The 25,860-nt window shown below is 47.7% G+C and overlaps 2 protein-coding genes across 4 annotated transcripts in view; both read right to left on the reverse strand.

Annotated features, from left to right (window-relative positions):
* RABGAP1 (RAB GTPase activating protein 1) overlaps positions 1-25,860 on the reverse strand; it is a 95,992-nt gene that overhangs the window by 31,216 nt on the left and 38,916 nt on the right. For both annotated transcript variants that reach the window (XM_079961991.1, XM_079961990.1), the window contains one exon: positions 22,593-22,743. In XM_079961991.1, coding sequence (XP_079818117.1) covers positions 22,593-22,743 — 151 coding nt within the window. The remainder of the gene's footprint in view (positions 1-22,592; positions 22,744-25,860) is intronic.
* On the reverse strand, positions 11,284-18,060 carry GPR21 (G protein-coupled receptor 21). Of its 2 annotated transcripts, none has more exons than XM_079962285.1 (2): positions 15,882-18,060; positions 11,284-13,228 (listed from the first exon to the last, which is right to left on the reverse strand). In XM_079962285.1, exon 2 carries the CDS (start codon positions 13,130-13,132, stop codon positions 12,074-12,076), a length of 1,059 nt encoding a protein of 352 aa, XP_079818411.1. In that variant the 5' UTR covers positions 13,133-13,228; positions 15,882-18,060; the 3' UTR covers positions 11,284-12,073. The 2 variants fall into 2 exon arrangements, with proteins under 2 accessions (XP_079818411.1, XP_079818410.1); XM_079962284.1 differs by lacking the exon at positions 15,882-18,060 and adding an exon at positions 13,601-15,372.

Here is a 25,860-nt window from a genome sequence, read left to right on the forward strand (position 1 = left end):
AATGACGGGCTGAGCTCCCGTTGCTCAGTCCCTGCTCCTGCCACCCTAGCAGTTCGAAAGCACGTCAAAGTGCAAGTAGATAAATAAATACCACTCCGGCGGGAAGGTAAACGGCGTTTCCGTGCGCTGCTCTGGTTCACCAGAAGCGGCTTAGTCATGCTGGCCACATGACCCGGAAGCTGCACGCCGGCTCCCTCGACCAGTAAAGCGAGATGAGCGCTGCAACCCCAGAGTCGGCCACACCTGGACCTAATGGTCAGGGGTCCCCTTTACCTTTACATGTGTTGTATGCACATGTGTACTTATAATATTAATTTGTTGCTTTGGCTACACTGCCTCCATTCTGCCCTAGTCCTGTCAATAAGTCTTCATATTACTACTGGCTGTTTATTAATGGCTGTTTTACACTTGGCCCCAAAATATATTGTTTCAGCCACATTTTTCAGAGGTCATCTTAATATACTACAGCAGCATCACCTCTGAGTGAGAAGCCAAGAATCCCCAGACTGTCCAAATATTTCCTATTGGGACTTGCACCCATCTGCATGCAATTTGGCTTCAAAGTTTCCCTGCTGCCAAGGCAGCTCATATACACCTAAGTACACAACTTTACACGGAATCACACCCTTGGTCCACTTACCTCAGTATTGGATACACTGACAGGCAGAATTTCAAGCAGGTGGCATTCCTAGCCCTACCTGGAGATGCTGGAGATTGAACCTGAGGTCTTCTGCATGCAGAGCAAGTTCTCTACCCACCGAGCAAGGGCCCTTCCCTGTTGCAAATGTTTGCATACTGTAGTTGTGAAATCTAGCTCACAAGCACTAACTTATTCCTAATTCCAAACCTGAAGCGACAGCAGCAGTTTTGCTAGAGCTGGTTGAGAATATTATTTTCTAAATGTTAGAAATCTGTCATCTAAAATAAAGTACACCTGAATGATGCAAAAATGGATCAGCATATGTTGAGAGGCGGATTGAACAAGCATGTCACTATTAGCATATAAAAGAATTCAGCCGTTATGCAACTTGACAGCGTATACCCTCTTGAGTCACTGGAGAAAAACATGGCTTGTTTGTGGTTAGAGAGAACACGTACAATGTTCCCGCAAAACAAGTCACTCCCACTTTGAGATGAGCAGTTGCCAGGGAGGTAGCCATGTTAGCCTGTTGTATCTAAAATAAACAAGAATCTTGTGGCACCCTAAGAACCACCAACAGTTAGGGCATGGGTAGGCAAATTAAGGCCAAGGGGGCAGATCCGGCTCAATCACCTTCTAAACCCGGTCCACGGATGGTCCAGGAATCAGCGTGAGTAGAATGTGTAGAATGTGTTACATGAGTAGAATGTGTCCTTTTATTTAAAATGCATCTCTGGGTTATTTGTGGGGCATAGGAATTCATTCATATATATTTTTCAAAATATAGTCCGGCCCCCCACAACGTCTGAGGGAGAGTGGACCGGCCCCCTGCTGAAAAAGTGTGCTGACCCCTGAGTTAAGGCATAATCTTCTCTGGCCTACTTAGACTCAACAAACAGTCACTACAGTCATACCTCGGGTTACAGACGCTTCAGGTCGCATGTTTTCGGGTTGCGCACCATGCTGAACCAGGAAGTACTGGTACAGTGGATGTTAAAATGATGTTGGATTTAAAGATAATATGGCACTAGTGACATAGTTAAAAGGAATATGCAAAAATGATTAAAAAGAAAAGGGGGGAAAGACCAGAGTAATATTATGTCAAATGTATATAAAATAGCACAAGGGGCTAAGTTATTAAGAATAGTTGAAAATTGATTTGAAAAGAGAAGAAAAATTGGAGACATAATAGGCTGAAACATATAATTATAAATGAGATCTGAAAGAGGGTAAGGATTTGCTGAACTCGATTGTGTAAAAGGGAACACAAAAAAGGGAGATGTGAGGAAGTCAAGAAAGAGGGTTATAGAATTATGAAGTTAAAAATTGGGGTTTTTTTCTCTTTTTATTTTTCTTATGCTTCTATGGTCAGTTTTTTTCTCTTTTGGTGTATTTTTTTCTTGTTGTTTGTCTGCTTTATTTTCTATTATCTATGTATCTTTTTTGTAAAATCTTAATAAATATCTTATAAAAAAAAGGAAGTACTGGTACAGGTTACTTTTGGGTTTCGGCGCTCGCACATGCACAGAAGCGCTGAATTGCAACCCGCGCTGTGCAGACGCGGTGCTGTGGGTTGCGAACGCTGCGGGTTGTGAACGTGCCTCCCGCATGGATCACATTCCCAACCCGAGCATCCACTGTACTTCGTTCTGAGCAAAAACTATCCCCCACTGCACCTGGTGAGAAGGAGCATGTATTCGTGGAGAGCACAGTTTTCCTTCTTGAAGCTTTTAAAAAGGGTGCAGAAGTGCCGTGCAGGCAGCTAGACAATTCATGGAGGAGGGGGCTACCAATGGCTGCTAGCTAGAACGTCTGTGTTCCGCCTCCAGAGTTAGGGGCACAGATGCTCCTTAGTACCAGTTTCTGAAAACCACAGGAGGGGAGAATATTGCTCTTGTGCTCATGTGGGTTTCCTAAGAGTGGTTGGCCACTGTCAGAACAGGATGTTGGATTTAGATGGGGCCCCTTTGGCACCGATGCAGCAAGCTCTTCTTGGGTTCCTAACTGCCAATCCCACAAAGCAGCCTGCTAGATCAGGCATAGGCAAACTCGGCCCTCCAGATGTTTGGGGACTACAACTCCCATCATCCCTAGCTAACAGGACCAGGGGTCAGGGGATTCATGGGAGTTGTAGCCCAAAAACATCTGGAGGGCCGAGTTTGCCTATGCCAATGCTAGATAGAGGGGACGCGGGTGGCGCTGTGGGTTAAACCACAGAGCCTAGGACTTGCCGAGCAGAAGGTTGGCGGTTCGAATTCCCGTGACGGGGTGAGCTCCCATTGCTCGGTCCCTGCTCCTGCCAACCTAGCAGTTTAAAAGCACGACAAAAAGTACAAGTAGATAAATAGATACCGCTCCGGCAGGAAGGTAAACGGTGTGTCCGTGCGCTGCTCTGGTTTGCCAGAAGCGGCTTAGTCATGCTGGCCACATGACCTGGAAGCTGTACGCCGGCTCCCTCGGCCTATAGAGTGAGATGAGCGCTGAAACCCCAGAGTCGGTCATGACTGGACCTAATGGTCAGGGGTCCCTTTACCTTTACGCTAGATAGAGCACACAGGCATTTTTGTAGGCAAGGTACCTGTTGCTTTCCAGCCAATCAGTACAGGTCCCATTGTAAAATAAGCCTCCTGGCATTTCAGGTTGTTTCCTGCTCAAGACAAGAACAACAACAAAATTTTAAAAAAATTGTTCAGAAATGTTGAAGCGCTCACCTGCTTTTTAGTAACTGGGCACTGAGGGACAGTGAAAGATCAAAGGCATACAATTATTGTCAAACACTAAAAGATTAAGCACAGAAAAACTACTGGCACTATAAATCTACCGAAAGAAGTTTATTTTTACTGCCTTAATGCTTCTGCCAACACACTGAGGCAGCTCTTCCTTTTGGAAATTTTGGCCTTCCTTAGTTCCAGGGTTTACTCCGGACCTCCTGATTCTCCTCTCCACTACCCCTCCTCCGCTTTCCATTCTCCCTAAAATAAATAAGCTCATAAATGAAAATGCTGGTTTCTATCAAGCTGTCATTACTTATGACATGTACAAAACTGAGAACAAAGAGAAATACATTATCTGCTCACATTTGTCATTCCTTTACATGACTAAACCCTCGTTTTATTTAACTAGGCTGCAGTTCTGATTCTCCCCCGACGTTTTGAGGGGACTGACTCTGCTTACAGCACAAGGCATCAACATGGAGGCTCAAAGCTGTGGCGTTCAGCACTCAGATCTGCAGAATCCCCGATGTGGTCCAAGAGGAACAAAGAATCCATGCCTTGGCTCCTCTCCCAGGCTCACCTTATGGAAGAGGTCCCTGGTATACGGATGCTCCTTCAGAAACAACCCACTGATCCCCAGCAGATCTCTCAAGCACCAAACCTGAGGATGCCTCCATTCCTGAGCCAACCAGTTTTCCAGCAACACAATCCCACCACTCGCTGCAGAATCTTACAGGCCTCCACAGTTCTCCTTTACAAAGCAGCTCCTGGCCACCCAAAGTGTGGTGCCTGCACATGACGCAGAGCAGGGGTGGGGAACCCGTGCCCACTCCCAGGTGTTGCTGGAATCCCACCTGCCATCAGCTGAAGTTGCCATGTTCAATGGGCAGAGATGGTGGGGGACTGAATCTATAGCAATTTCTGGAAGGCCACAGATTCCAGGAAGCAGTAACACCTTGGAATGAAAGGGCAAATTGGGCGGGTGGAGAACCTCTGGTGGTGGCCTTTGCAGCTTAAAAAAATACTTGCATTGTATGTTTATCTGCTGCCAGATTAACAAAGAGATCTTTTTTAAAAAATGGATTTTAAGTTAATCTAGGTCAGGGGTTCTCATACTGCAGTTCACAACCTCCATTCAGGCAGCCCAAGGAACAGCTGCAGAAGAGTCAATAATTGATTCTGTGCCCCTGACAAGACAGATGAAAACAATTTGCTATTTGGACCAAGGAGGCCCTGGTGCAAGAGCTGGTGCAAGATTTTAGTAATACGGCAAGGGTGCTGTGTCCTATTTTTGCTCTAGGAATTGACAAGCTAAAACAACTCTTTTGTCAATGGCCTAGCCTAAGGCTTGTGATTTTCATAACATACTAAAACTGGTTTTCACAAAGGTGCTGGTGTGAGGGGAGGTTTGCTGAGACCCACAGTGAATTACAAGTGGTCCACAAAAGGAAAATATGGGAACTGACCTAGATCAGAAAATGTGGAACCACTGATTAAACTCACTGCTGCAGCCTTAACTTTTAAGCATTTGTTTTATTTGCGTCACATATTTCTTTCGAAGAGCTTATGGGAGTATGAGAAGGGGCCGTTGTTCAGTGGCAGAGCACATGGCCTGCATGCAGAAGAGCTCCCAGGTGCAACTCCTGGCATCTTCAGATTGGGAAAAGACTCTAGTCTGAAACACAGGAGAGCTGTTGCCAGCCAGTGAAGACAAAATGAACCAATGGCCGGATGACTCAGCAAGAGGAAATTTCCTACAGACTCAAGTTCTTTCATTAGAGCAGGAATCTTGCCTACATATAGTGCCTCCAAAGTGCCATGAGCGCTAGTGGTGTGGTATAAACACTCCCCACCCACACCCCATTTGACTTGGCTGCAGCTCTCCAAGTGTTGTGGTGCTACAACATTCATCATCCCTGAGAATGGGGCTGGATGTGGCTGATGGGAACCAGAGTCCAGCAACAATAGAAGGTAGCAGGTTCCCCAGCCCTAGCTGGAGCCATATAGAGAGACCCAGCGTCTGCACTGAGCTCTATGGCGAAGTGGGGAACCTGAGCTCACGTCTGGCTTACTCCTTCAGTGTCAGCAGACAGAATCAAAATTATTCTAGGGAGTCCTAGTTCACTGCATCTGAACCCTTCACAGCCACTGCATGTTCCTTCACGAAGGCCTGCCAAGGAACAGTTAATAACTGGCATATTAAAAAGCCTCCCACTGCGGAATGTGAGCCCCCAGGCTGCAGAGCAATCTGAGAACACATTTATATGTCTGCAAAAGCCACATGTCCAAAACAAAGCAATTAAATTAGATATGGCACAAAATGCCAATGCCATATTAAGGTTGTGTCATTCACCAGCCCCAGCCCCGAGGAGGCAAAAGCAATCCAAGCCAGAACAGGAAGGCTCCCCTTCTCTCAAGGGGGAGTTGGCCAGATAGCCTAGGAGAGGCCCCACCCTCCGGGGCAGTAAGTATGTCTACTGGGCTCTTCTGGAGAGAGGTGGGGCCTCCCCCCAAAAAGAAAAGGTCCCCAGACCACTTGCTGCCAATTGGTTGATTCTGCAAAAACACCTCCCTCCAGAAGAGTTCAACAGTCATGAAGGGAGGGGCCTCACCCAAGCAAAGTCACCTCTTCCACTTGAAAAGGCATAGCAAGTGAGGGCAACTGAAGGATTTTCATTTTCCATCTTGTTGTTTAGTCATTTCGTCGTGTCCGACTCTTTGTGACCCCATGGATTTTCCATCTAGGTAAAGGTAAAAAGGTAAAGAACCCCTTGACGGTTAAGTCCAGTCAAAGGCGACTGTGGGGTTGTGGCGTTCATCTCACTTTCAGGCCGAGGGAACCGGCGTTTGTCCACAGACAACTTTCTAAACCACTTCTGGTGCAAGGGAACCCCGTGACGGAAACCAGAGCGCATGGAAACGCTGTTTACCTTTTCCATCTACATTCATTCTGCATGTAATTTATCCTGCATGTACCACAAGACAACCCTACTCAAGTTCTGTCATATTTCAATGATTAAAGAAACCATTTTGCCAACTAAAAAGGTGCCCCACCCCCAACTTGAACTAGTCAGAAGAATCTCTTTTAAATTATTTTAAAATACCGTCAGCTTGTGAAAACGGCAAGATGGCAAGCGCCATCGTAGAATAATAACCCCACTTCTATGGGGTTCTTCTTTGAAAATGCAATACAGGTGAGCACCATCAAAAACCAAGGGATGCTCTCCAGAACTAGGTTTTTCCCCCACATGATTTATTCATTAAAATCCATTTATATCTCACCTTTGCCTTTCAAGCTGGAGCACCCAAGGTGACTAACAACAACAACAAAAAGTTTTAAACCCCACCAAGTTATAAAACAATTTTCAAAAGACACTTGAAAGTAGAGCAGTTCAACAACAAGAGAGAGAGGAGAGAAGAGAAGGCTTAAGACCTTTCAGCAAATGGCCAGGCCAAAGGCATCAGGACGCCAGGTGGATGCCCATCTCAGGGCAAGGATTCCCACAGCTTAATCACTGCAAGAGAAAAAGCCTTTTCACACATTCCTGCCAATCACACCTCAAAAAAGGACCAACCTAGTTGAACAAAGCAGAAAGGCAGGATAGGATGGGAGGAGGCAGCCCTGAAAGTAACCATGTGCTCAGTTATTTCAAGGGTGTGCAACTATACACACATTCTAAAAACTGTAAGATTTCTTCAGTCAAGCAACAGCTCAAGGGCTGTCATATTCTCTCTGAGAACTCTCATGTGTGCTTGTCTGCACTGAACCATGCGTATGTTTATTACTACATGCAAACTGGGTCAGAGAGAAAGAACTGCCCTCCTTCCTAACTGCTAAGGCAGACGAGAGTGTTTGGGCAATAGTTTTGGGGGGCGGGCTAAGTAAGATGAGGGGGCCTGAGTACTGTACACCTTACATGGCTCCTTCTACCTGCCCCAGAGTTATTCAAAACAGCAAATACTGCAGAATCAGTTACACAAAATAAAAACAAGCAACTCTGCACAATCAAAAATATCTGGCTTTCCTTGGTGCAGAATCTGGGTCACCTGGAGCAGAGGATTTTAAAGTTATTTTATTGTAGAGTTCAAGCAGCCCTGAAAAAAAAAGGGTTTCAGAACAGGATAATAAAAAACAGACCGCATGTTCTACAGGGAGGCCCTTGGCACTGACGAAAGCTGATGGAAGGGGAAAGGAACATGCTCACAGTTTTCAAATAATTCAGAAGAGGTTTGAGGGATTCTGTTGCTTTGAAAACAAGAGTAACCTGAACAAAAACTGGTTGGAGCTGATGGGAGTTGCAGTTTAAAACACCAGGAAGACACCAGGTTGGGGGAGGCTGATATAAAACACTACCAAGTGTACTTTGAGGGTTGTTCCCCTCATCCCCGCTCAGTCAAGCAGCATATAAGATTTTAGACTGTACACGCTTCAGAGCAGAATTTCTCACTATAATTGTGTATGGAGCCATATGAATTTGATGATGCTATATAAATAAATGTTGATAATAATTATAATTATTATTTCAGGAAATAAATAAATAGAGTAAGAGAAGTGATGCTGGAGATGTGTAATCTATCAAACAGCAAATGCAGAAAAGCAAAGTAGACTTTCCAAGGGGTGTGTGTGTGGTCAAACTAAAAGAAGAGTATGTGTAGTAGGAGGAGTAGCAGCAGCAGTGGACAAAACAAGAGTAACATGTTGAAGATCCCACAGAAGCAGGTCAACCTTTGGGGACTCAGCTGCATTAGCAAAGAAAAAGCACTTTATATGTGTTGTATATGCACCAGATGGCGCTGTTCGGTTTTCGCCAACCCGATTTGTCATACAATGTTTACAATGTGTTTAACTGAAACACTTCTATGATGTGTCTAGATCCAGTCTTGCCCAATGGACCAAGTACTTCTATGCTACCTAGGGTGACCTCATATCTCAAGACTACTCATTCCAGCCACTTCCTGATCTGCCTTCCTGCCTTTCTACACTATTTAAGGCTCCCCTCCCCCTTTCAGCCAAACTGAAGAGTCCACTCTATCGCCCATCAAAAAGGTACTTTTTATGAGCTGGCCGTCTCTTTAATAAACTGCAAAACACTTGTGAACATACTATGGCATCACAGGAGCTTAGATCAGTGGCAAAAGAGTTATGATACAACAACAGTTTCTATTTATCATAACCCACGGCATTATAGTACAGTAAAGATGGGTGAGTTCATTTGGGGACAGAAGGTCGGAGACACAGGATCTTATGTCTGGCCACAGCTTAATCCGGCAAGAGGAACTTCTGGCCCACAGATGAAACGGAGCCTTCCCATTTGGCTAGCCAGGTCATTCTGGTGAACTCACAAATACTATCTGCCATCATACCTGACATAAGGTATTGGGCAGGTAAAGGTAGGGCTTTAAAGGATGGAGCAGGCGCTTAAAGAGGACTCCCAGTGGTTCCACTGCTGGAGAAGGGCACACCCCCAGTCACCCATCAGCTGATGGGCAACACCAGTAGCCTTAGCTTGAGGAGGAAAAAGTGGTTTCTCTTTAATGGAAATTGCTCCCCCCCCCCCGCTGTTCTTTAAAGCCTCCCCACATTCCTGAAATAAAGAGAGCTACAGAATGGGTGGATGGGTGCACACAGCATGCAAGAGAAAGGGCGTGTCTCCAAGAAGCCAAAAAGTTGATCCAAAGATCACTCTTTAGAACAGGGGTAGCAAATGTGGGACTCACCAGGTTTGGGACTACAGCTCCCAACCAGCCCCACACAGCACTGCCAATGGTCAAGAATGATGGGAGTGTCTGGAGGGTGCAGGCTGGCCGCTGCTGCTCTTGTTGTTGTTGTTTAGCCGTTTAGCTGTGTCCGACTCTTCGTGACCCCATGGACCAGAGCACGCCAGGCACCCCTGTCCTTCACCGCCTCCCGCACCTCCCGCAGCTTGCTCTGAGGCATCTGGAAAAGCAGGCCTTTATTGAAAAGCTGTATCAAGAAGCAGACTGCAAAGAGCCCACAAACATGATGAACGCTCACTTCGAGACAGCTGTCCTCGTCTTCTTCAGAATATATCATTATGCAGCAGCTTCAGCATTTACATCTAGCTCTAAAAAAACAGCACACTGGCTAAAATATATGGAATACTGGTCAGGACCCAGCTACGGCGGAGGCACCTACAAAAACAAGTTCTCTATCCGGCACGCAAACAAAAAAGCAAATAGCTCCAGACAACAGGAGCTGGGCTAAGTGCCGGTGGCAGCTCTCTCAGAAGCTGGTTTTTTTAAGGGGCCTTTCAGATCCTGCTGGACTACAAACTGCTCTCATCCTGACCATTGGTCACTCTGGGTGGGGCTGATGGGAGTCCAACAGCTTCTCGGGGCCACAGGTTCACTGTCTCTGTTTTAAAACTCACCAAAATATGACCGGGGAAGATAAGCTTGAAAAAGTGGGGAGCATAACCAGTAATCCCAGTGAGGGGAAGAGAGCAGGTCACCTGCAGCCAGAGAGTGAGAGTTCAGGTTCTGCACGCCTACTTGTCCCTCCACTAGACAAGGAAAAGAAATTAATAGGAGAGCCTTGATTAATCAACCCAAAGCACCACATTGCCATTTCCAACAGTGGACAAAGGAATGCCCTCTTAGGAAGCCCACAAGGCAGGCATGAAAATAGCCCTCCTGCTCTGTTGCTCCCCTCTGATAACTGGTATTCAAAGGTCAACTGGCTTTGAACTGGGAGATTCATAACAATAACAATAACAATAACTGTTATTATTATTGTTGTTGTTGTTGTTGTTATTATTATTATTATTCATCATAATACCCTGCCCATCTGGCTGGGTTTCCCCAGCCACTCTGGGTGGCTCCCAACAGAATATTAAAAACACGATAAACAATAAAACATTAAAAACAGGGCTGCCTTCAGATGTCTTATAAAAGTCAGATACAGTGGTACCTCATGTTACAAACACTACGGGTTACAGACTCCGCTAACCCAGAAGTAGTACCTCAAGTTAAGAACTTTAGCTCAGGATGAGAACAGAAATCATGCGGCAGCGGTGGCAGAGGGAGGCTCCATTAGCTAAAGTGGTACCTCAGGTTAAGAATGGTTTCAGGTTAATGGACCTCCGGAACAAATTAAGTTCGTAACCAGAGGTACCACGGTAGTTGTTTATTTCCTTGACATCTGATGGGAGGGCATTCCACAGGGCAGGTGCCAGCACCGAGAAGGACCTCTGCCTGGTTCCCTGTAACCTCACTTCTCGCAGGGAGGGAACCGCCAGAAGGCCCCCAGAGCTGGACCTGAGTGTCCAGGCTGAACAATGGGAATGGAGACACTCCTTCAGGTATACTGGGCCGAGGCCGTTTAGGGCTTTAAAAGTCAGCACCAACTTTGAATTGTGATCAGAAATGTACTTTATAGCCATCATGACTAGCAGTCTGCTTTCTGTATATTTCTCCCACAAAAGAAACTTATCATGCCAAGGCAGTGCCAGGGGTGTGATAGGGACAACAGAGAGTGTTGTACCCAGAACACTGATCTGCTTAGAGATTGCTCTGCTTTCCTCAAATGGGGGCATACAGGACACCCCAACTCCTCTTTCCATTTGGTAAACCAGAAATGCAATTGGCTCCTGGGGTTTTTGAACAGATATCAAGCCCAGGAGGAAGGAGTCCCCAGTTTCCCAATTGGAAATCCAAAATATTGCACCTTTCTTGAAAATACAAGTTATTTAGGAGTCTAATGCTTCACTCTTGTTTTGCTACTAAAGCTGTATGTAAAGTATTAGAGGAATTCAATATTTAAAAGGAAAGTTTTTTAAAAAGAAATTTCCTCAAAATAACAACAAAAATTGAGCACACACTGGTTTCTAATAAGAATGCCTTTGTTCCATTCTCAAGCTGCCGCCTACATATCCAGAGCAATAAGGATGGTCAAAATATTTTCTCCACTTACTTAGAAAAAGAAAATACTTTATTCAACTGCTAAATTTTGTCTGCTTCAAAGTCATCCCAACTACTACACAAACATTTTTTTAAAAAATAAAAATGCAAACACTGTACTGTAAATCACATATGAGCATTCTAACAGGGCACTCAGGATGAGAAGTTTTTGGAAAAAGCATCAGGGGAGGTGGGGAGGTCAGAATACTGATTAATCACATGTGGTGTGGCTGTATCACACGACAAAATCAAATGTTCAAGTGTTTACATTATTTGTTTATAGGACTATGGGGGAAATGGGGTTGTGGGGAAGTCAGGGAGACTATACTTTGGCCCCTTATGTTAAGAATTCTGAAATATACTTTGGCATTTGCACAGAAAAACAAAAGCAAATAATCAGGGAGTATACCATCAGACCATTTACACATTCCTACATTGACACGCAAGATCAAAGCTCTCCGAAAATGCCCAAGCTTTAAAGGAAGAACACAAATGTCTCTTTTGCCAAAGGTCTTGCATGCCCAGCACTGGCAGGCACTCCAGACAGGAGAGAAAGGGGAGGAGGAGGAGGAGCGCTCAGTTTTGGAAACACAGGTGCCAGGTCACCAAACCCGCCTCACACAAGGACGTTTGTAAAGTGAAACACTAAAACAGACATGCTTGTGGAAATCTCCAGTTCTTCAGCAGCATTTCTCAGAGAAAAATTGTGTGTTCTTGTCAGTTTTTTAGTTATTTTTGCAAACCTGGCAATATCTTTAATCTTTTTTTCTGTTGTTTTTTTGTCGGAGCAATCTGTATCTTACGCATGACACCCATTTGAAGGTCTTTTGCTCCTCGAGGCGGAGGACTCCTTTGGCGCCCGGTGCCTGGCGCAAGAGACACAAACAGCGCCAGAGAGGCGCTTCAAGCCTTTCTGAAAGACGCTGTTGGACAAGCTGTAGATGACACAGTTGCAGAAGCTGTTGCTGATGGCAAGCCAGGTGGTCAGGAAGGAGGCTGCTCGGCTGTGGTAGACAGAAGAGCTCTCCAAGAGGAAGTAGATTATGTAGGGGAGCCAGAGAATATAGAAGACGCTGGTGATGCGCAGGAGAACCATGGCATAGCGCTTGTCTGGGCATGGCTGGGCATCAGCCGCTTCCCCTTCTTGGGAGCTGAACCGCACGCGCCTCTCATTGATCTCTTTTGTGTGCTGCTGGCAAATGCGGAAGATGCTGAAATAGGTGAAGCAGACCACGAAGGCTGCCGGTGCATACAGCATGATGATGATGAAGAGGGTGAAGATGGCCCAGGTGTCCCAGGAGTCAGCGCACCACTGAAAAACATCCCCGTGATAGCCGGGCTTTCCCCAGTCAAAGAAAGCCGGGAGGAACACGGCGCCCGAGTACAGCCAGATGAACAGGATGCAAACCCGGAGGCGGCAAGGGGTGACCAGGGTGTTGTAGGACAGAGGCTTGGTGATGGCGATGTACCTGTCCACGCTGATGCAGGCCAGGGAGGTCATGGAGACGCTCTTGAGCACGGAGACCACGTAGCCAAAGGCTCTGCAGATCACAGACTCCGGCAAGAAGGTGACCCGGTAGTGCAGCAGGGAGAGTGAAGGCACCAGGCAGCTCACACCCACCAGGAGGTCAGCGTAGGCCATGGTCTGGATGAAGTAGCTTGTCGTGTGGTGGTTCAGCAGTGGCGCACAGTGGAAGACGAAGATGACCACAATGTTGCCCGAGATTATGAGGACGGTGAGGAAGACAATGACGATCAGCTCCAGCAGGCAGATGTCCAAGGCCTCCGGATAGCCGGCAGCCAGGAGGCAGAAGGGCCTGCTGCTGCTGTGGTTGCTACCATCGAGGGAGGCATTCATCTTGCATCAGTAGCAGAAACCCCTCACTCTGCCGCCACTGATGGTGGATGCTGCCTGGCTGCTTCTCCTGTCATTGCGGCTGCCACACGTGCCACCCTGTCAAAGCCCAAACAGGAGATGGAGAGGGATGCAGAGGCTCCCTGGAGCTGCTGGGCATTGTCCGCAGTGGCTCCCTCCTGGAAACACCAGCTCTTTGGGCTGCAGCCTCCACAGCCACCGCCCCCTCCTCCTCCCCTCTCTCTCTCTGCTGGCAGCTCAGCAACACACCACGCACAGATGCGTGGAAGGGGGGGCGATAGAGAAAAGGGATGGAGGGAAGCTCGCTTGCTTGTGCAATGGGGGGGGGGGAGGAGATCCAGCAATAGCCACGCGAGGGCGGGTGCTAGATGAAAAGGAAAGGAGGGAGGGGTGCCTTTACAGCATCCCCCCTCCCATAGCTTCAGGACGCGAACAAGCCGGCCTCCTCACCCACAACGCTGCAGGACTTCGGCTAGCCTCTCCGCAGCCGGCTGGAGAATGGGCGCCGCCGCCGCGCCGGATCCCGCACCTCTCCGTCGATGCAGGAGTGAGGAAAGAGGAGGAAGAAGAGAGGGTCCGGCCTGCGGGTCCCTCCCCCTCCCCCACGGCTGGGCTAGGCTGAGCTGCCCTCCTGCCTACCTGCAGCCGAGAGGGACAAAGGCGAAGCGAGCGCCGGGAGCAGACGCAGAGGGACGCGGCAGCGGCTGCTTTTGATGCGCCCAGCCAGGCCGAGCAGCTGCCGGCCGTAGAAGAGCCTGCGCGGCGCAGGGGGAGGAACCCAGGTGCGAGGGAGGGGGCGGACAAAGGAAGACGATCGAGGCGGCGGCGGCGGCGGCGGCGACAGGAGGGGTGGGGGCGCAGCCAAGAGCCTCCCTTCCGCGCCCGGATAGCCGCAGCAAAGGCGCGCGCGCCCTCGTTTCCCGGCTCGATCGCCGGTGCGCCCCCTCATCTCCAAAGAGGAGCGCCCCGCCCTTTAGCAAAGAGGGGCCGCGGCGGAGTCTGCCGGGAGCCAAGCCCACCCGCTCCGTTCTTCTGAAGGGGCTCTCGGAGGTGCGAAGAGTAACCGTGCGCTCCGACGTCCAGTTCCCTTACAGGTTTGCAACGCGTCTTTCCTTGGCTGATCACCAAGGCATTAAGTTGTTGTTTTTTCCAAAGCTGCCTTTCTTCACCTAAGATGTGCAGCAAAAATCCTAATATGCCCTTCTGAGTTAGACGCATGCGAGGGGGCGGGGCAGACGGCATGCTTCACACATCCCAAAGTGCACGCTCTCTCTCCCAAGACACACTCTCCACGTGGTTTAAACCATCTGAACCCAACCCAGCTGGCACACTCCCATGCCCACTGAGATGTTTAAGCTTGGCAATTATGCTCTGCCATGCTCTTAACGGGTCCTATACAAAATCACCACTAAATGATAGTGACCTGGGCATTATGGGGAAGACACAACTGAAAGATATCTGACTTACAATAAGTAGGAACTGTGCAAGAGCTTCCCTCAGAGGATAGCATCAAAGCCTCTATAGAAGCAAACACTGGCTGCAATCCCTTGATCAAATCTTAGCTTAATAAGCCACCATATGAATAAGCTTCAAGCACCTGCATTTAGGCACTTCGCTGGCTCCTCTGTGTGAATGAATAAACCAACCAGGAAGCCACAGTTAAGCCATAGTTTCCTGTTATGTCCAATTGGGGAAACTATGGCTTGTGGAACCCGAACAGGCCAGGACACAAAGACAACTTTAAACGTTTCTCATAGAAGCCACAACCTTGCTTCAGTGACACATACAACAGCCATAATTGAGGATAGCAGGTTCACAGGTAATAAAGGTCCTGGAAAACAAGCCTTATGAGCAGGGCTGTCTTTAGCATATGCACCGCCAGGGTGCAAAGATCTGCCCAATGCCCCAAAATTTACTGCCCACGTCTACACCCACGATATACTTCTCCGTGGTTGCAGGCAAGGCCATGGCGGTGGTGGCCTGCCCTTCTGAATCTTGCTGCTGTCGCCCCTCAAGAGCCGGGCGCCCAAGCTCCGCAAAGGCATGCAGCTTCACATCCAGGCACTTTTAAAAGCTCCCCAGGAGGAGGAAGGAGAAGAAGAGGGACGCAGCAGCCATGCTGATGGTGGGCGAGAGGGCAACGCCTCTCCACCACGCAGGACGGGACTCTGGGGAGGAGAAAGCGGCCGGGGGGAGGCCAGCTTTGAATGCCAGCTTGATCAAAATTACTTATTTTTTTCGTAACAGGCAGATAGTTAGGCGGCTTCAGTGGTATGCTCCCCCCCCCCCGAATTCAGTGCCTGGGTGCCCTGCACCCCTGGGTAAAGACAGCCCTGCTTATGAGGAATGGTTGGGGGAGTGGGGGGGGTGTTTAGGAAAACAGGAGACTGAGAGGAAATATGATCGCCATCTTCAGATATCTAAAGGGCTGTCACCTAAGATGGAGCAAGCCTGTTTTCTTCTGCTCCAGAGGACAGGACCCAAACCAATGGATTCAAATGACAGGAAAGCATATTGTGACTAAACATTAGGAAGAACTTTTTGATGGTTCAACAGTGAAACAGACTGTCTTGGAAGGCTGTGTGTGGACTTTCCTCCCCTGGAGGTTTTAAAAGGGAGGCTGGATGGCAACTTGTCAGGGATTCTTTAGTTGCAATTCCTGCATTCCAGGGGCTTGGACTAGGTGACCCTCAGGGTCCCTTCCAACTCTACAATTCTACTGCAGTCGTACCTCGGAAGTCGAATGGAATCCGTTTCAGAAGTCCGTTCGACTTCCAAAACATTCGGAAAACAAAGCATGGCTTCCAGTTGGCTGCAGGAAACTCCTGCAGTCAATCGTGGAACCTGTGTTGGATGTTTGGGTTCCAAAGAATGTTCGCAAACTGGAACAATCACTTCTGCATTTGCAGCGTTCAGGAACCAAAACATTCAGCTCGCAAGGCATTCAACTTCCGATGTACGACTATATTCTATAACCAGTGGTTTGAACTGTACTGGGAAAGGAATGGAAGCCAGAACTCAACTGATTTAATCCACAAAGAGTTCTGTAAATGGGTGTCAGCACTGCTATTGGGACAATACCCACCTGCCTGTTGGGGGACAAAGTGCCAATCCCAATCTCTGCTGTTGTGAAGTGACAGCCAAATTTATTTGACACATGCCTGGATATGTATTCACCTGAAAAACTTTCTAACTAGTTGAATGGAAAGGCAAAAGGGCCAGAAGATTTACTGTAGCAGCTCTCACTTCATCCAGTTCTATTCGCTCCAGAGACATCTGCTGGGGAAATGGCTCCAGAGCAGCAGCAGCTGCTACCAACACAGATGGGTGTGTTAACGTAAGGGCCTTCGGCCATGTGGGGCATAGACCCACCAGTGAGGACAGAGGAGCAAAAGTCATCAAGGACAAACTTCTGAAACAAAGGTTTTGAGTCCTAGCTGAGAAAAGGAGTTGGTTTTCAGAGATATCCCAACCAACAGGCCTTTCAGACACTCCACCAGCTCCTTTTGGAGTTGCATTTACTCAGCATCTCCTGGATGTCACAGTGAAAACATCCAGCGTGCCACCAGAAAGAGGCTTCCCACATTTGATGCATTCAGTGTTTCTGTTTCGTTCTGCAGAGCTCAACCAGAAGCTACAGGATGAGGGATTGCTCCTGTGATCAAATCCTGCCTGTTGGTTTCCCAGAGACACCTGGCTGGCCACTCTGAAAACAGGAGGCTGTGCTGTGTGGGCCACTGGTCTGCTTTTACAGGCTCTTCTTATGTGCCCAAAGGACTCCTCTCGACTCCAAGCCTGACAGCAGTTCATTAACCTGCCAGGGAAACTAGGCGAGTCCATCAGGGTTGCATTATGGATCTCCTCATTTGTTGCTCCCCTTTTGCTGAGCCAGCACAAGCTGAAGCAGCAGCTTGCTGGGTCAGTGGAGCAGCTACTCATGCGGAAGGAGAAGCCAAACAGCCATTTGTGGCTCAGTGCAGCCTCTAAAAAGAAACAACACACAAAATTCAGCCTATTTAAAAATAAAAATGTGCAGTGACAGAAGGATGGATGCTGGTCTGGCTATCAAAGTAAAGCAAGAGATCAAAATTCCCAGGGAGAAAAATCAGACCCTGGTCCTTTGCCCCCACCCTCTCAAAGAAGGGAGAGACCCAGAGGACCAAGCTAGGCTAGAAAGTGCATATCCTGGCTTCTACAACATCATTCTGGGTTTCTAGGCATATAGCCTTTAAAAGCAGGGGCAAGAGAAGATGGAAAAGGTCTATAGCTCAGTGGCAGAGCACCTGGCTTGCAAGCAGATGGTCGCAGGTTCAATTCCAGGCATCACCAGATAGATTTGGGAAAGAACCATGTCTGGAACCCTGGAGAGTCACTGCCAGCCAGCATAAACAATAGGGAGATAGATTGAAATAAAGAACATAAGAATAACCTGGTGGATCAGGCCAATGGCTCATCTAGTTCAGCATCCTCTTCTCACAGTGGCCAGCCAGATGGCTGGAAGCAAGATCCTGCAAGCAAGATTTGAGCACAAGAGCCCATTCTTATCTAGTGGTTTCCAGCAACTGAAGCATTGCTGCCTCCTGTGGAGGCAGAACCTGGTCTGACAAACTATAAAGGAAGCTTCTTCCTATGTTTTTAAAGTCACGAAATTTGGGGGGACAGGAACCTGAAGATTTTGAAAGGGGTTATTTAAGTTCCTATTTAACTTCCTGAGAATTGGAAGCTGGCACCCAGAAAACCGGTGGCATTTCTTTTCCTTCCCAGGCTGCATTCACTGTTTTCCAAGTGAATGCAAATTCTAAACCAAGCTCACCCAAAATTCTGAGAGCATTGTTATTCAAAATGCAAATGAGTCTGCAGAAAACCAGTTCTCCTCCTGATGTCCCCCCCCCCAAAAAAAAAAGACCAGGAGAGCAACAGCATGGAGAGAGAGAAATCTCCTGCAAATCAAGCACAGTCAGGATGTTGGAAAAGAGTGGAGAGGTACTGTTTTAGGATGGGGGGGGGGGGGAAATAGGCATGTGAGAGTATCATCTACTTTTGGGCAGGAGAGAACAGAACACAGAAACCAGACTTCTTGTTTGCTTGTCTGTCTAGCAAACTCCTAATCCACCAAAACTGGCATTTTTGACAGAATTCTGATTGGAGGCCAGCACCTTCCTGGGAGATGACACTATCTGGGAGAAAGGGGAAGAGAGGGTAGTGGATAGCGTAACAGGTGGCCCAATCAAGAAGCTCTAGGACAGGCATAGGCAAACTCAGCCCTCCAGATGTTTTGTACTACAATTCCCACCACCCCTGACCACTGGGTCCTGCTAGCTAGGGATCATGGGAGTTGTAGGCCAAAAAACATCTGGAGGGCCGAGTTGGCCTATGCCTGCTCTAGGAGGCAGCTAAATCAATACTGTGAGCCAATTCAGACAGCAAGTCCCACTGCACCAGTCTCAAAAGACAGACAGCAACGGCAGGACTTGGCCTGAGGAAACTGGAAGGAGATGCAGGTCTGGCACAGAACATATAAACTCCAGCAGCAAGCAAGAAGCAATGCCTTGCAAAGAAAACTACTTGTTCGAAACTCTGTGTTTGTGGCATTCCACTGGTATGTGTGCTTGTGGGGTGGGGAGAGCATGATTTACAGGTAAGATCAACAGGTACAGGAAGATTAAGTGAATCTCCTATGCAGACCCCACACATTAATACCATGATGCAAGCATGTGGGTGAGTAACACTGTCTCCGTCTGGTTCTGAGCAGGCCAGGCAGATTCCCTGGGACCCAATGCAATTACTGTTTCCCCGTTCCAAATAATCATGCTCTTCTTTCAAAGCTGCATCACAACCTTCTCCCAAGCAAGCCAGCAGAATAAGCTGCTAATGCCGCCAACTGGAGGGCTTTCCTATATTTCCTGCTTCTTCAGTACCCTTTACCACCCCTTTTAGTTACCACAAAAGGGCGGGGGGTTGCATGCACCTGTCTCCTCCTTTCATTCCACCTCAAATACCACATTCATTTGACAGGTTTCTGTGCTGCACAGCTGGCAAGAGCCCCAGCGTGAAACGTGGGTGGCTATAAGGCACACAACTGCCACAGATTTAGACTCAGAATACATCTTGCAAATGTCTGTTGACATTAAAACTCATTGCCACAGTGCTGCGCTGACAAATGCATCACAGTTTTTACACTCCCAGCATGGACACCAAGTAGGCTGGTGGGTGAGGGATGGAAGAGTCTGTTCCTCTTCTGCCAGCCCACTCACTCGCCCACATGAAATTCCTGGTCATCTAAGGCTACCAGGTTAGTTGTTAAATGCAAGGCTGTAGTAAGACATAAAGAAAATGGATTAGCACCCGTTTTAATACAGAAAGAACAGTGAGATTACAACCATCTTCTCGGCAGTTTTTCAAACAGATTTCATTACTTCTGCTGAGCAATCCCAGATTTCTGCCCACCCAGTTGCGAGCCTGGTAGATAATAGCATCCATCATTCATTATACTAATTTAATGCCCTCCACAAAACCAGGCCACCATCTATCTGCCCAAATACTCTTCCCCAAGGATTAAGTCACAGACCTAGGACCCAATTCAACTGTACTTTTATTGGCTTTGGCTAAATGTTTTCATAAGGAACAATGAAGATGAAAAGAGCACTGCCAGAAGTTGACGCAATATAATATACGCAATGCATTATAAATAAATACAAACAAGCTGCATTTAAAAAACCCACTGAGCTAATTTTGCTGACCGACACTTTCAGTGAGCACATCCAAGCCAGTGGCAGTAAAAAAGAAGCAACAGAGGCTGTTGTTTAAACAACAAAAGAAAGGAGGAAACAATTTTTTTAAATGGTAAAGCCGTATTTGTGTTTCTACAAAGGTTGGCACCATAATGAGTGGTGACCTACAGTTTTTCCATGCACCCAAGCCCTTCACCACAAGATTATAACCTTAGGCAGCAGCCTTCCCCAACCAGATGTTTTGAACTACAACTGCCCTCAGTCTCAACTAGCATCGCCCAGGTTGGAGAAGGCTGCTAGGCACGAACAAAGCATAGGACGCAGCAGACCAAATGGTGCACCTAGTCAACATCCTTCTTCCTATGGTGGGCTGCTGGAAGCTTCAGGGATACTTACAAGCAACAGCCTTTTGCCCACAGCATCTGCTACTCCATGCATATTCTGCCTCTGAAAATGCAGGCTCCACTCAACTTTCAATAAAGCCATTTTCCACAAATGTGTCTGATTACAGACCAACCTTTGCCAACCCTGCTACATGCTGGCTGGGATTGATGAGGGTTGTAGTTCACTTTACCACATATATGCCTACTCAACCACTTAATTGATTTATTATATTATTTATACCCCACCCATCCAACTAGGTTGCCCCCAGCCACTCTGGGCAGCTCCCAGCACGTATAAAAACATAATAAAACGTCAAACATTAAAAACCTCCCAATACAGGGCTGCCTTCAGATGTCTTCTAAAAGTGGTAAAGGAACCCTGGACGGTTAAGTCATGTCAAAGGCAACCATGGAGTGCAGCGCTCATTTCACTTCAAGCCAAGGGAGCTGGCGTTTGTTTGCAGACAGCTTTCTGGGTCATGTAGCCAGCATGACTAAACCGCTTCTGGTGCAATGGGATATCGTGAGGGAAGCCAGAGCACACGGAAACGTGTTTACCTTCCTGCCACAGCGGTACCTATTTATCTACTTGTACTGACGTGCTTTCGAACTGCTAGGTTGGCAGAAGCTGGACAGAGCAATGGGAGCTCACCCCGTTGTGGGGATTCGAACGGCTGACCTTTTGATCGACAAGCACAAGAGCAAGAGGCTCAGTGGTTTAGACTGAGATGACCACCCACCTCCCTAAAAAAACTATCCCTAAAAACCCACCTATACCCTAAAAGTGGTATAGTTCTTTATCTTAATGACATCTGATGGAAGGGCATTCCACAGGGAGGGCACCACAGCCAACTGTAACTTCCCTGTAACTTCACTTCTTGCAGTGAGGGAACCGCCAGAAGACCCTAGGAGCTGTCTGGACCTGAGTGTCTGGGCTGAATGATGAGGGTGGAGATGCTTCTTCAGGGATACAGGGCCAAGGTCAATTAGGGCTTTAAGGTCATCACTAACACTTTGAATTGTGCTTGGGAACATTGTGGGAGCCAATGTAGGTCTTTCAGGACTGGTGTTATATGTGCCTGGCAGCCACTCCCAGTCACCAGTCTAGCTGCTGCATTCTGGATTAGTTGTAGTTTCCAAGTCACCGTCAAAGGTAGCCCCATGTAGAGCATGTTGCAGTAGTCCAACCAGGAGATAACCAGAGCATGTACCACTATGGTGAGACAGTGCACAGGTAGGCAGGGTCTCAGCCAGCGCTGGACATAGAATTGACCTGCACCAGCTGTGAGTCCAAGATGACTCCTAGGCTGTGCACCTGGTCTTCTATGGGCTCAGTTATGCCATTCAGGACCAGGGAGTCCCCCACACCTGTCCTCCCCCGTCCCCCCAAAATAGTACTTCTGTCTTGTCAGGATTCAACCTCAATCCATTAACCACCCTCCACCCACCTCCAGATATTCACACAGGACATTCACCACCTTCACTGGTTCTGATTTAAAAGAGAGGTAGAGCTAGGTATCACCCACATACTGATGAACACCCAGCCCAGCCCCCCTGATGACCTTGCCCAGCAGCTTCATATAGATGTTAAAAAGCTTGGGGGAGAGGACAGAGCCCAAGTGAGTGCCCAGGGGTCTGAACACTCCTGCCTCAACACCACTTTCTAGACACAACCCAGGAGGAAGGAGTGGACCAACTGCATAACAGTGCCCCTGGTCCCAACCCCTCTTCAATCTGTGGAACTGGAACTGTTACATGTGCCACATAATACTCGTTCTGCGCTTATGAGAGTCTTTTGGTAAGGCAGTTTCCACACTTGAAACTCCCTGACTATTAACGTCAGCCAGGTGGCACCGCTTACACACTTTTTAGGCCTGCTGAAAACATTTCTGTTGAGGCAAGCCTATCCAGATACACAGAATGCTGACAAGTCCTTTAACTTGTTATTTCCGTTATTATTTGAAAAATTTAAATAGCTGTTTTAAACTGTTTTTACTGATAACTGTTTTATTCTTTTGTGGGCCGCTTTAACATTTTTTCTTTACAGTCAAGCAGTCTATAAATGTTATGACATAAATAAACCCCACTGCTGCCTTAGAATACATTCACAGCAGCGGCAGTGAGTCAGTGCCCCCTCAAGGAAGCATCCGCCGTTAGTGGTGATCTTACTGAGGAGCCTCCAATAATCTTCAGAGATGGCTCCAGGATTCCACAGAAACAGACTGAAAGCCATCAGTGCCAAAAAGATGAACGTGTCAGGCAGAGAAATCTATCGGACCAAACCATTCTCTCCCCACCCCCCGCGCACAGACAGTTCCATTGGCCCACCTTTGTGATGAGGATCCGGTACTTCTCCACCAGGTGGTCGTTGTTGTGACATCCTGCAAGCAGCTGCCAAACCTCCCCCCGGAGAGCTTCAGGGACTCCGCTTCTCACCAGCGTGGACAAGGTTTTTGGTCGCACACTCAGATTCAAGTGCCTGGAAGAGAGGAAAAAGAGACCAGGCATCAGACCAGGAAGGGTGTGCAGGATACAGACCATGGACTGAATGGTTTTGGGCAACTCCAACATCCACAACATCCACATTGATGATGCCTCAGGTCCATGATGCAACCATGGGCCTGTCTCAGTATCTGAGGAAGTGTGCATGCACACAAAAGCTTATATCAAGAACAAACTTAGTTGGTCTCTAAGGCGCTACTGGACAATTTTTTTATATACCGTATTTTTTGCACCATAACACTCACTTTTTTCCTTCTAAAAAGTAAGGGGAAATGTCTGTGCGTGTTATGGAGGGAATGCCTACGGGTGGCATGCCTACGGATTTTCCTCCTCTAAAAACTACGTGCGTGTTATGGTCAAGTGCGTGTTATAGAGCGAAAAATACGGCATTTCGACTGCGTCAGACCAACACAGCTACCTACCGGAATCTGTCTCACACAGTTATTGGTCCAATGCACAGAAGTAGCCTTTGATCCACGTGGGGAGGGAGTGGTCTGGAAATGGTGTGTGTTTGATTATCACCCCATTGTCATAGTCAGATGACTTCCTGGTGAGGTTTGGACTTGCTATGTCTGTCCCCCCTTACAAGGGTGGGAGACCAGGTAGGATGGTCTGCCACCAGAAACAGATGGAATTGGGTGGATTCTTAACTCCTCTGGGGAACTTCCCTGTGGACAGAGGAAGTGTTCCTGTTGAGGTCCTAGTTCCACTATGGAATGGTGAGACTCATAGGGCCTTTGACATGATCACTTCTGAGCACCCTCTCTGGCCCTGTGGGGTCTGTTTCACGGCTTGGTACATGGAGGAGTTGAGATCAATGAGGCAGACTGGAAGAGGGTTGGAGCATAAGAGGCACAAATGTCACATGAGCTAGCTGAGCATTTGTTCCAGATCATAATCAGGCCTACCATGTGGCAGTGAGGGCAGCAAAGAGATCCTATTTCACTGCCTCCATCCTTGGGAAGCCGCCCAGCAGAGCTGCTCTGTGTGGTCTGGAGGTTGCTTACTCCTGACCAGGAGGTGGGATCTCTGGAGCACACAGTAACTAGCTGTATCCAGATAGCTAAACACTTCAAGGACAAAGTTGCTCAGCTCTACAGTGATTTAGATGCTGCTGCTGTGAGAGTACCTGACCAGGTGTTCAATGCAACATCAAGCTCAGTGTTGTGAGATCATTTCCAATTGATGTGGTCTGGGAATATGGACAGGACACATGAAGTGATCCTTGTCCATCCTGGCTTATTAAAACTAGCTGGGCTGGGGTGAGTGGACGGGTCAAAGGTGTGACAAATGCATCCTTGTGTGATAAGAGTGGTGCCCACTGCCCTAAAAGAGGCAGCCGTGTATCTACTCCTCAAAAAGCCAACCCTAGACCCAACGGAGTATAACAACTACAGGGTGATGGAAAGCAACTACAGGCATTCCTGGAATAGAACGATTATCTAAATCCACTACCATCTGAGTTCAGACTTGGTTTCAGAACTGAATCAGTCTTGGTTGCCCTGATGGAGGACCTTTATCATGACAGGGACATGGGAGTGTGACCCTGTTACTTCTGATAATTAATTAATTAATTAAATAATAATATAGTGCCTATCTGACTGGATTGCCCCAGCCACTCTGGGTGGCTTGATCTCTGTGGTTTTGATATCATTGACCACTGTACCCTCCTGGACAGACTTAGTGAGATGGGCATCGAAGGTACTGTATTACAGTGGTTCCATTCACATCAAATTCATGTCCAGAGAGTAGCACTGAATCAGTGCTATTTAATATCTATGTGAAGCTCTTGGGAGATGCCATTAGGAGTTTTGGGGCAACCAGTATTCTGATGATATACAGCTCTACTTCTCTGCAACATCTGAACCAGGAGAGGCTGCGAACACTTTGGATCAGTGTCCAGATAGTAAAGGTAAAGGTAAAGGGGACCCCTGACCATTAGGTCCAGTCGTGACCAACTCTGGGGTTGCGGCGCTCATCTCGCTTTATTGGCCGAGGGAGCCGGCGTACAGCTTCCAGGTCATGTGGCCAGCATGACTAAGCTGCTTCTGGCAAACCAGAGCAGCACACGGAAACACCGTTTACCTTCCTGCCAGAGCAGTACCGATTTATCTACTTGCACTTTGATGTGCTTTCAAACTGCTAGGTTGGCAGGAGCAGGGACCGAGCAACGGGAGCTCACCCCGTCGTGGGGATTTGAACCACCGACCTTCTGATCGGCAAGTCCTAGGCTCTGTGGTTTAACCCACAAAGGTTATTTGAGTGGGTGGTTCCCACATTCTGGAAATTGGCAAGTTACTTGTTCTGAATGGGGTTGCATCCCCTCTGATGGAGCAAGTGCATAGTTTGAAGGTACTCCTGGATACACCTTTATCACTGGGACACCTAGGTGTCCTCTGTGGCTAGGAGTGCCTTTTACCAGCTTCATCTGGTTCGCCAACTACACCTGTTCCGGGACAGAGATAGTCTGACCACTGCAGTCCACACACTGGTAACCTTGGGACTAGATGACTGTAATGTGCTCTATATGTGGGGCTGCCCTTGAGTCTGGTTCAGAAGCTCCAGCTAGTGCAGAATGCTGCAGCCAGATTGCGGATGGGAGCTTCTTCTCAAGAACATGTGACACCATGGTTAATGGCTGCACATCTGTTACTGACCCAGGTTCAAGGTACTTGAATTGATTTGCAAAGTCCTGAACAACTAGGGTCCAGCATAGCTCAGGAATCGCCTGAACCCTTCTATCCCAGCTCAGTCACTGAGATCAGCTGCAGGAGCATCTTTGGCCATTCCCTGAGTTGGTGAGGCTCATTTCACAACAAGAAGAAATTGAGCCTTTAGTGCCCAGTCATGAGGAACACCCTGCGACTGTTGATTCTGCAGGAGCCTTCTGTGCCAACTTTTAAAGGCCTGCCGAAAACTTTTCTGTTCCACAAGACCTATGCAGGCAAATAAGATCTGCTGGTATTTGTTTCTAGTTTCTTTCTGCTATTAAATTCTTTTTAACTTTTCAAGATGTTATCGTTTGGTTTTATGTTTTTTATTGTTATAAACCACTGTAACATATTTTTGTATATAAATGTTTTTTTAAAAAATA

Source organism: Podarcis cretensis, assembly GCF_951804945.1.
Source record: "Podarcis cretensis genome assembly, chromosome: Z".
Lineage (NCBI taxonomy): Eukaryota > Metazoa > Chordata > Lepidosauria > Squamata > Lacertidae > Podarcis > Podarcis cretensis.

Excerpts from the sequence above, each read along its gene's own strand:
- GPR21 (XM_079962285.1), bottom strand. The coding sequence starts at position 13,132 with ATGAATGCCTCCCTCGATGGTAGCAACCACAGCAGCAGCAGGCCCTTC.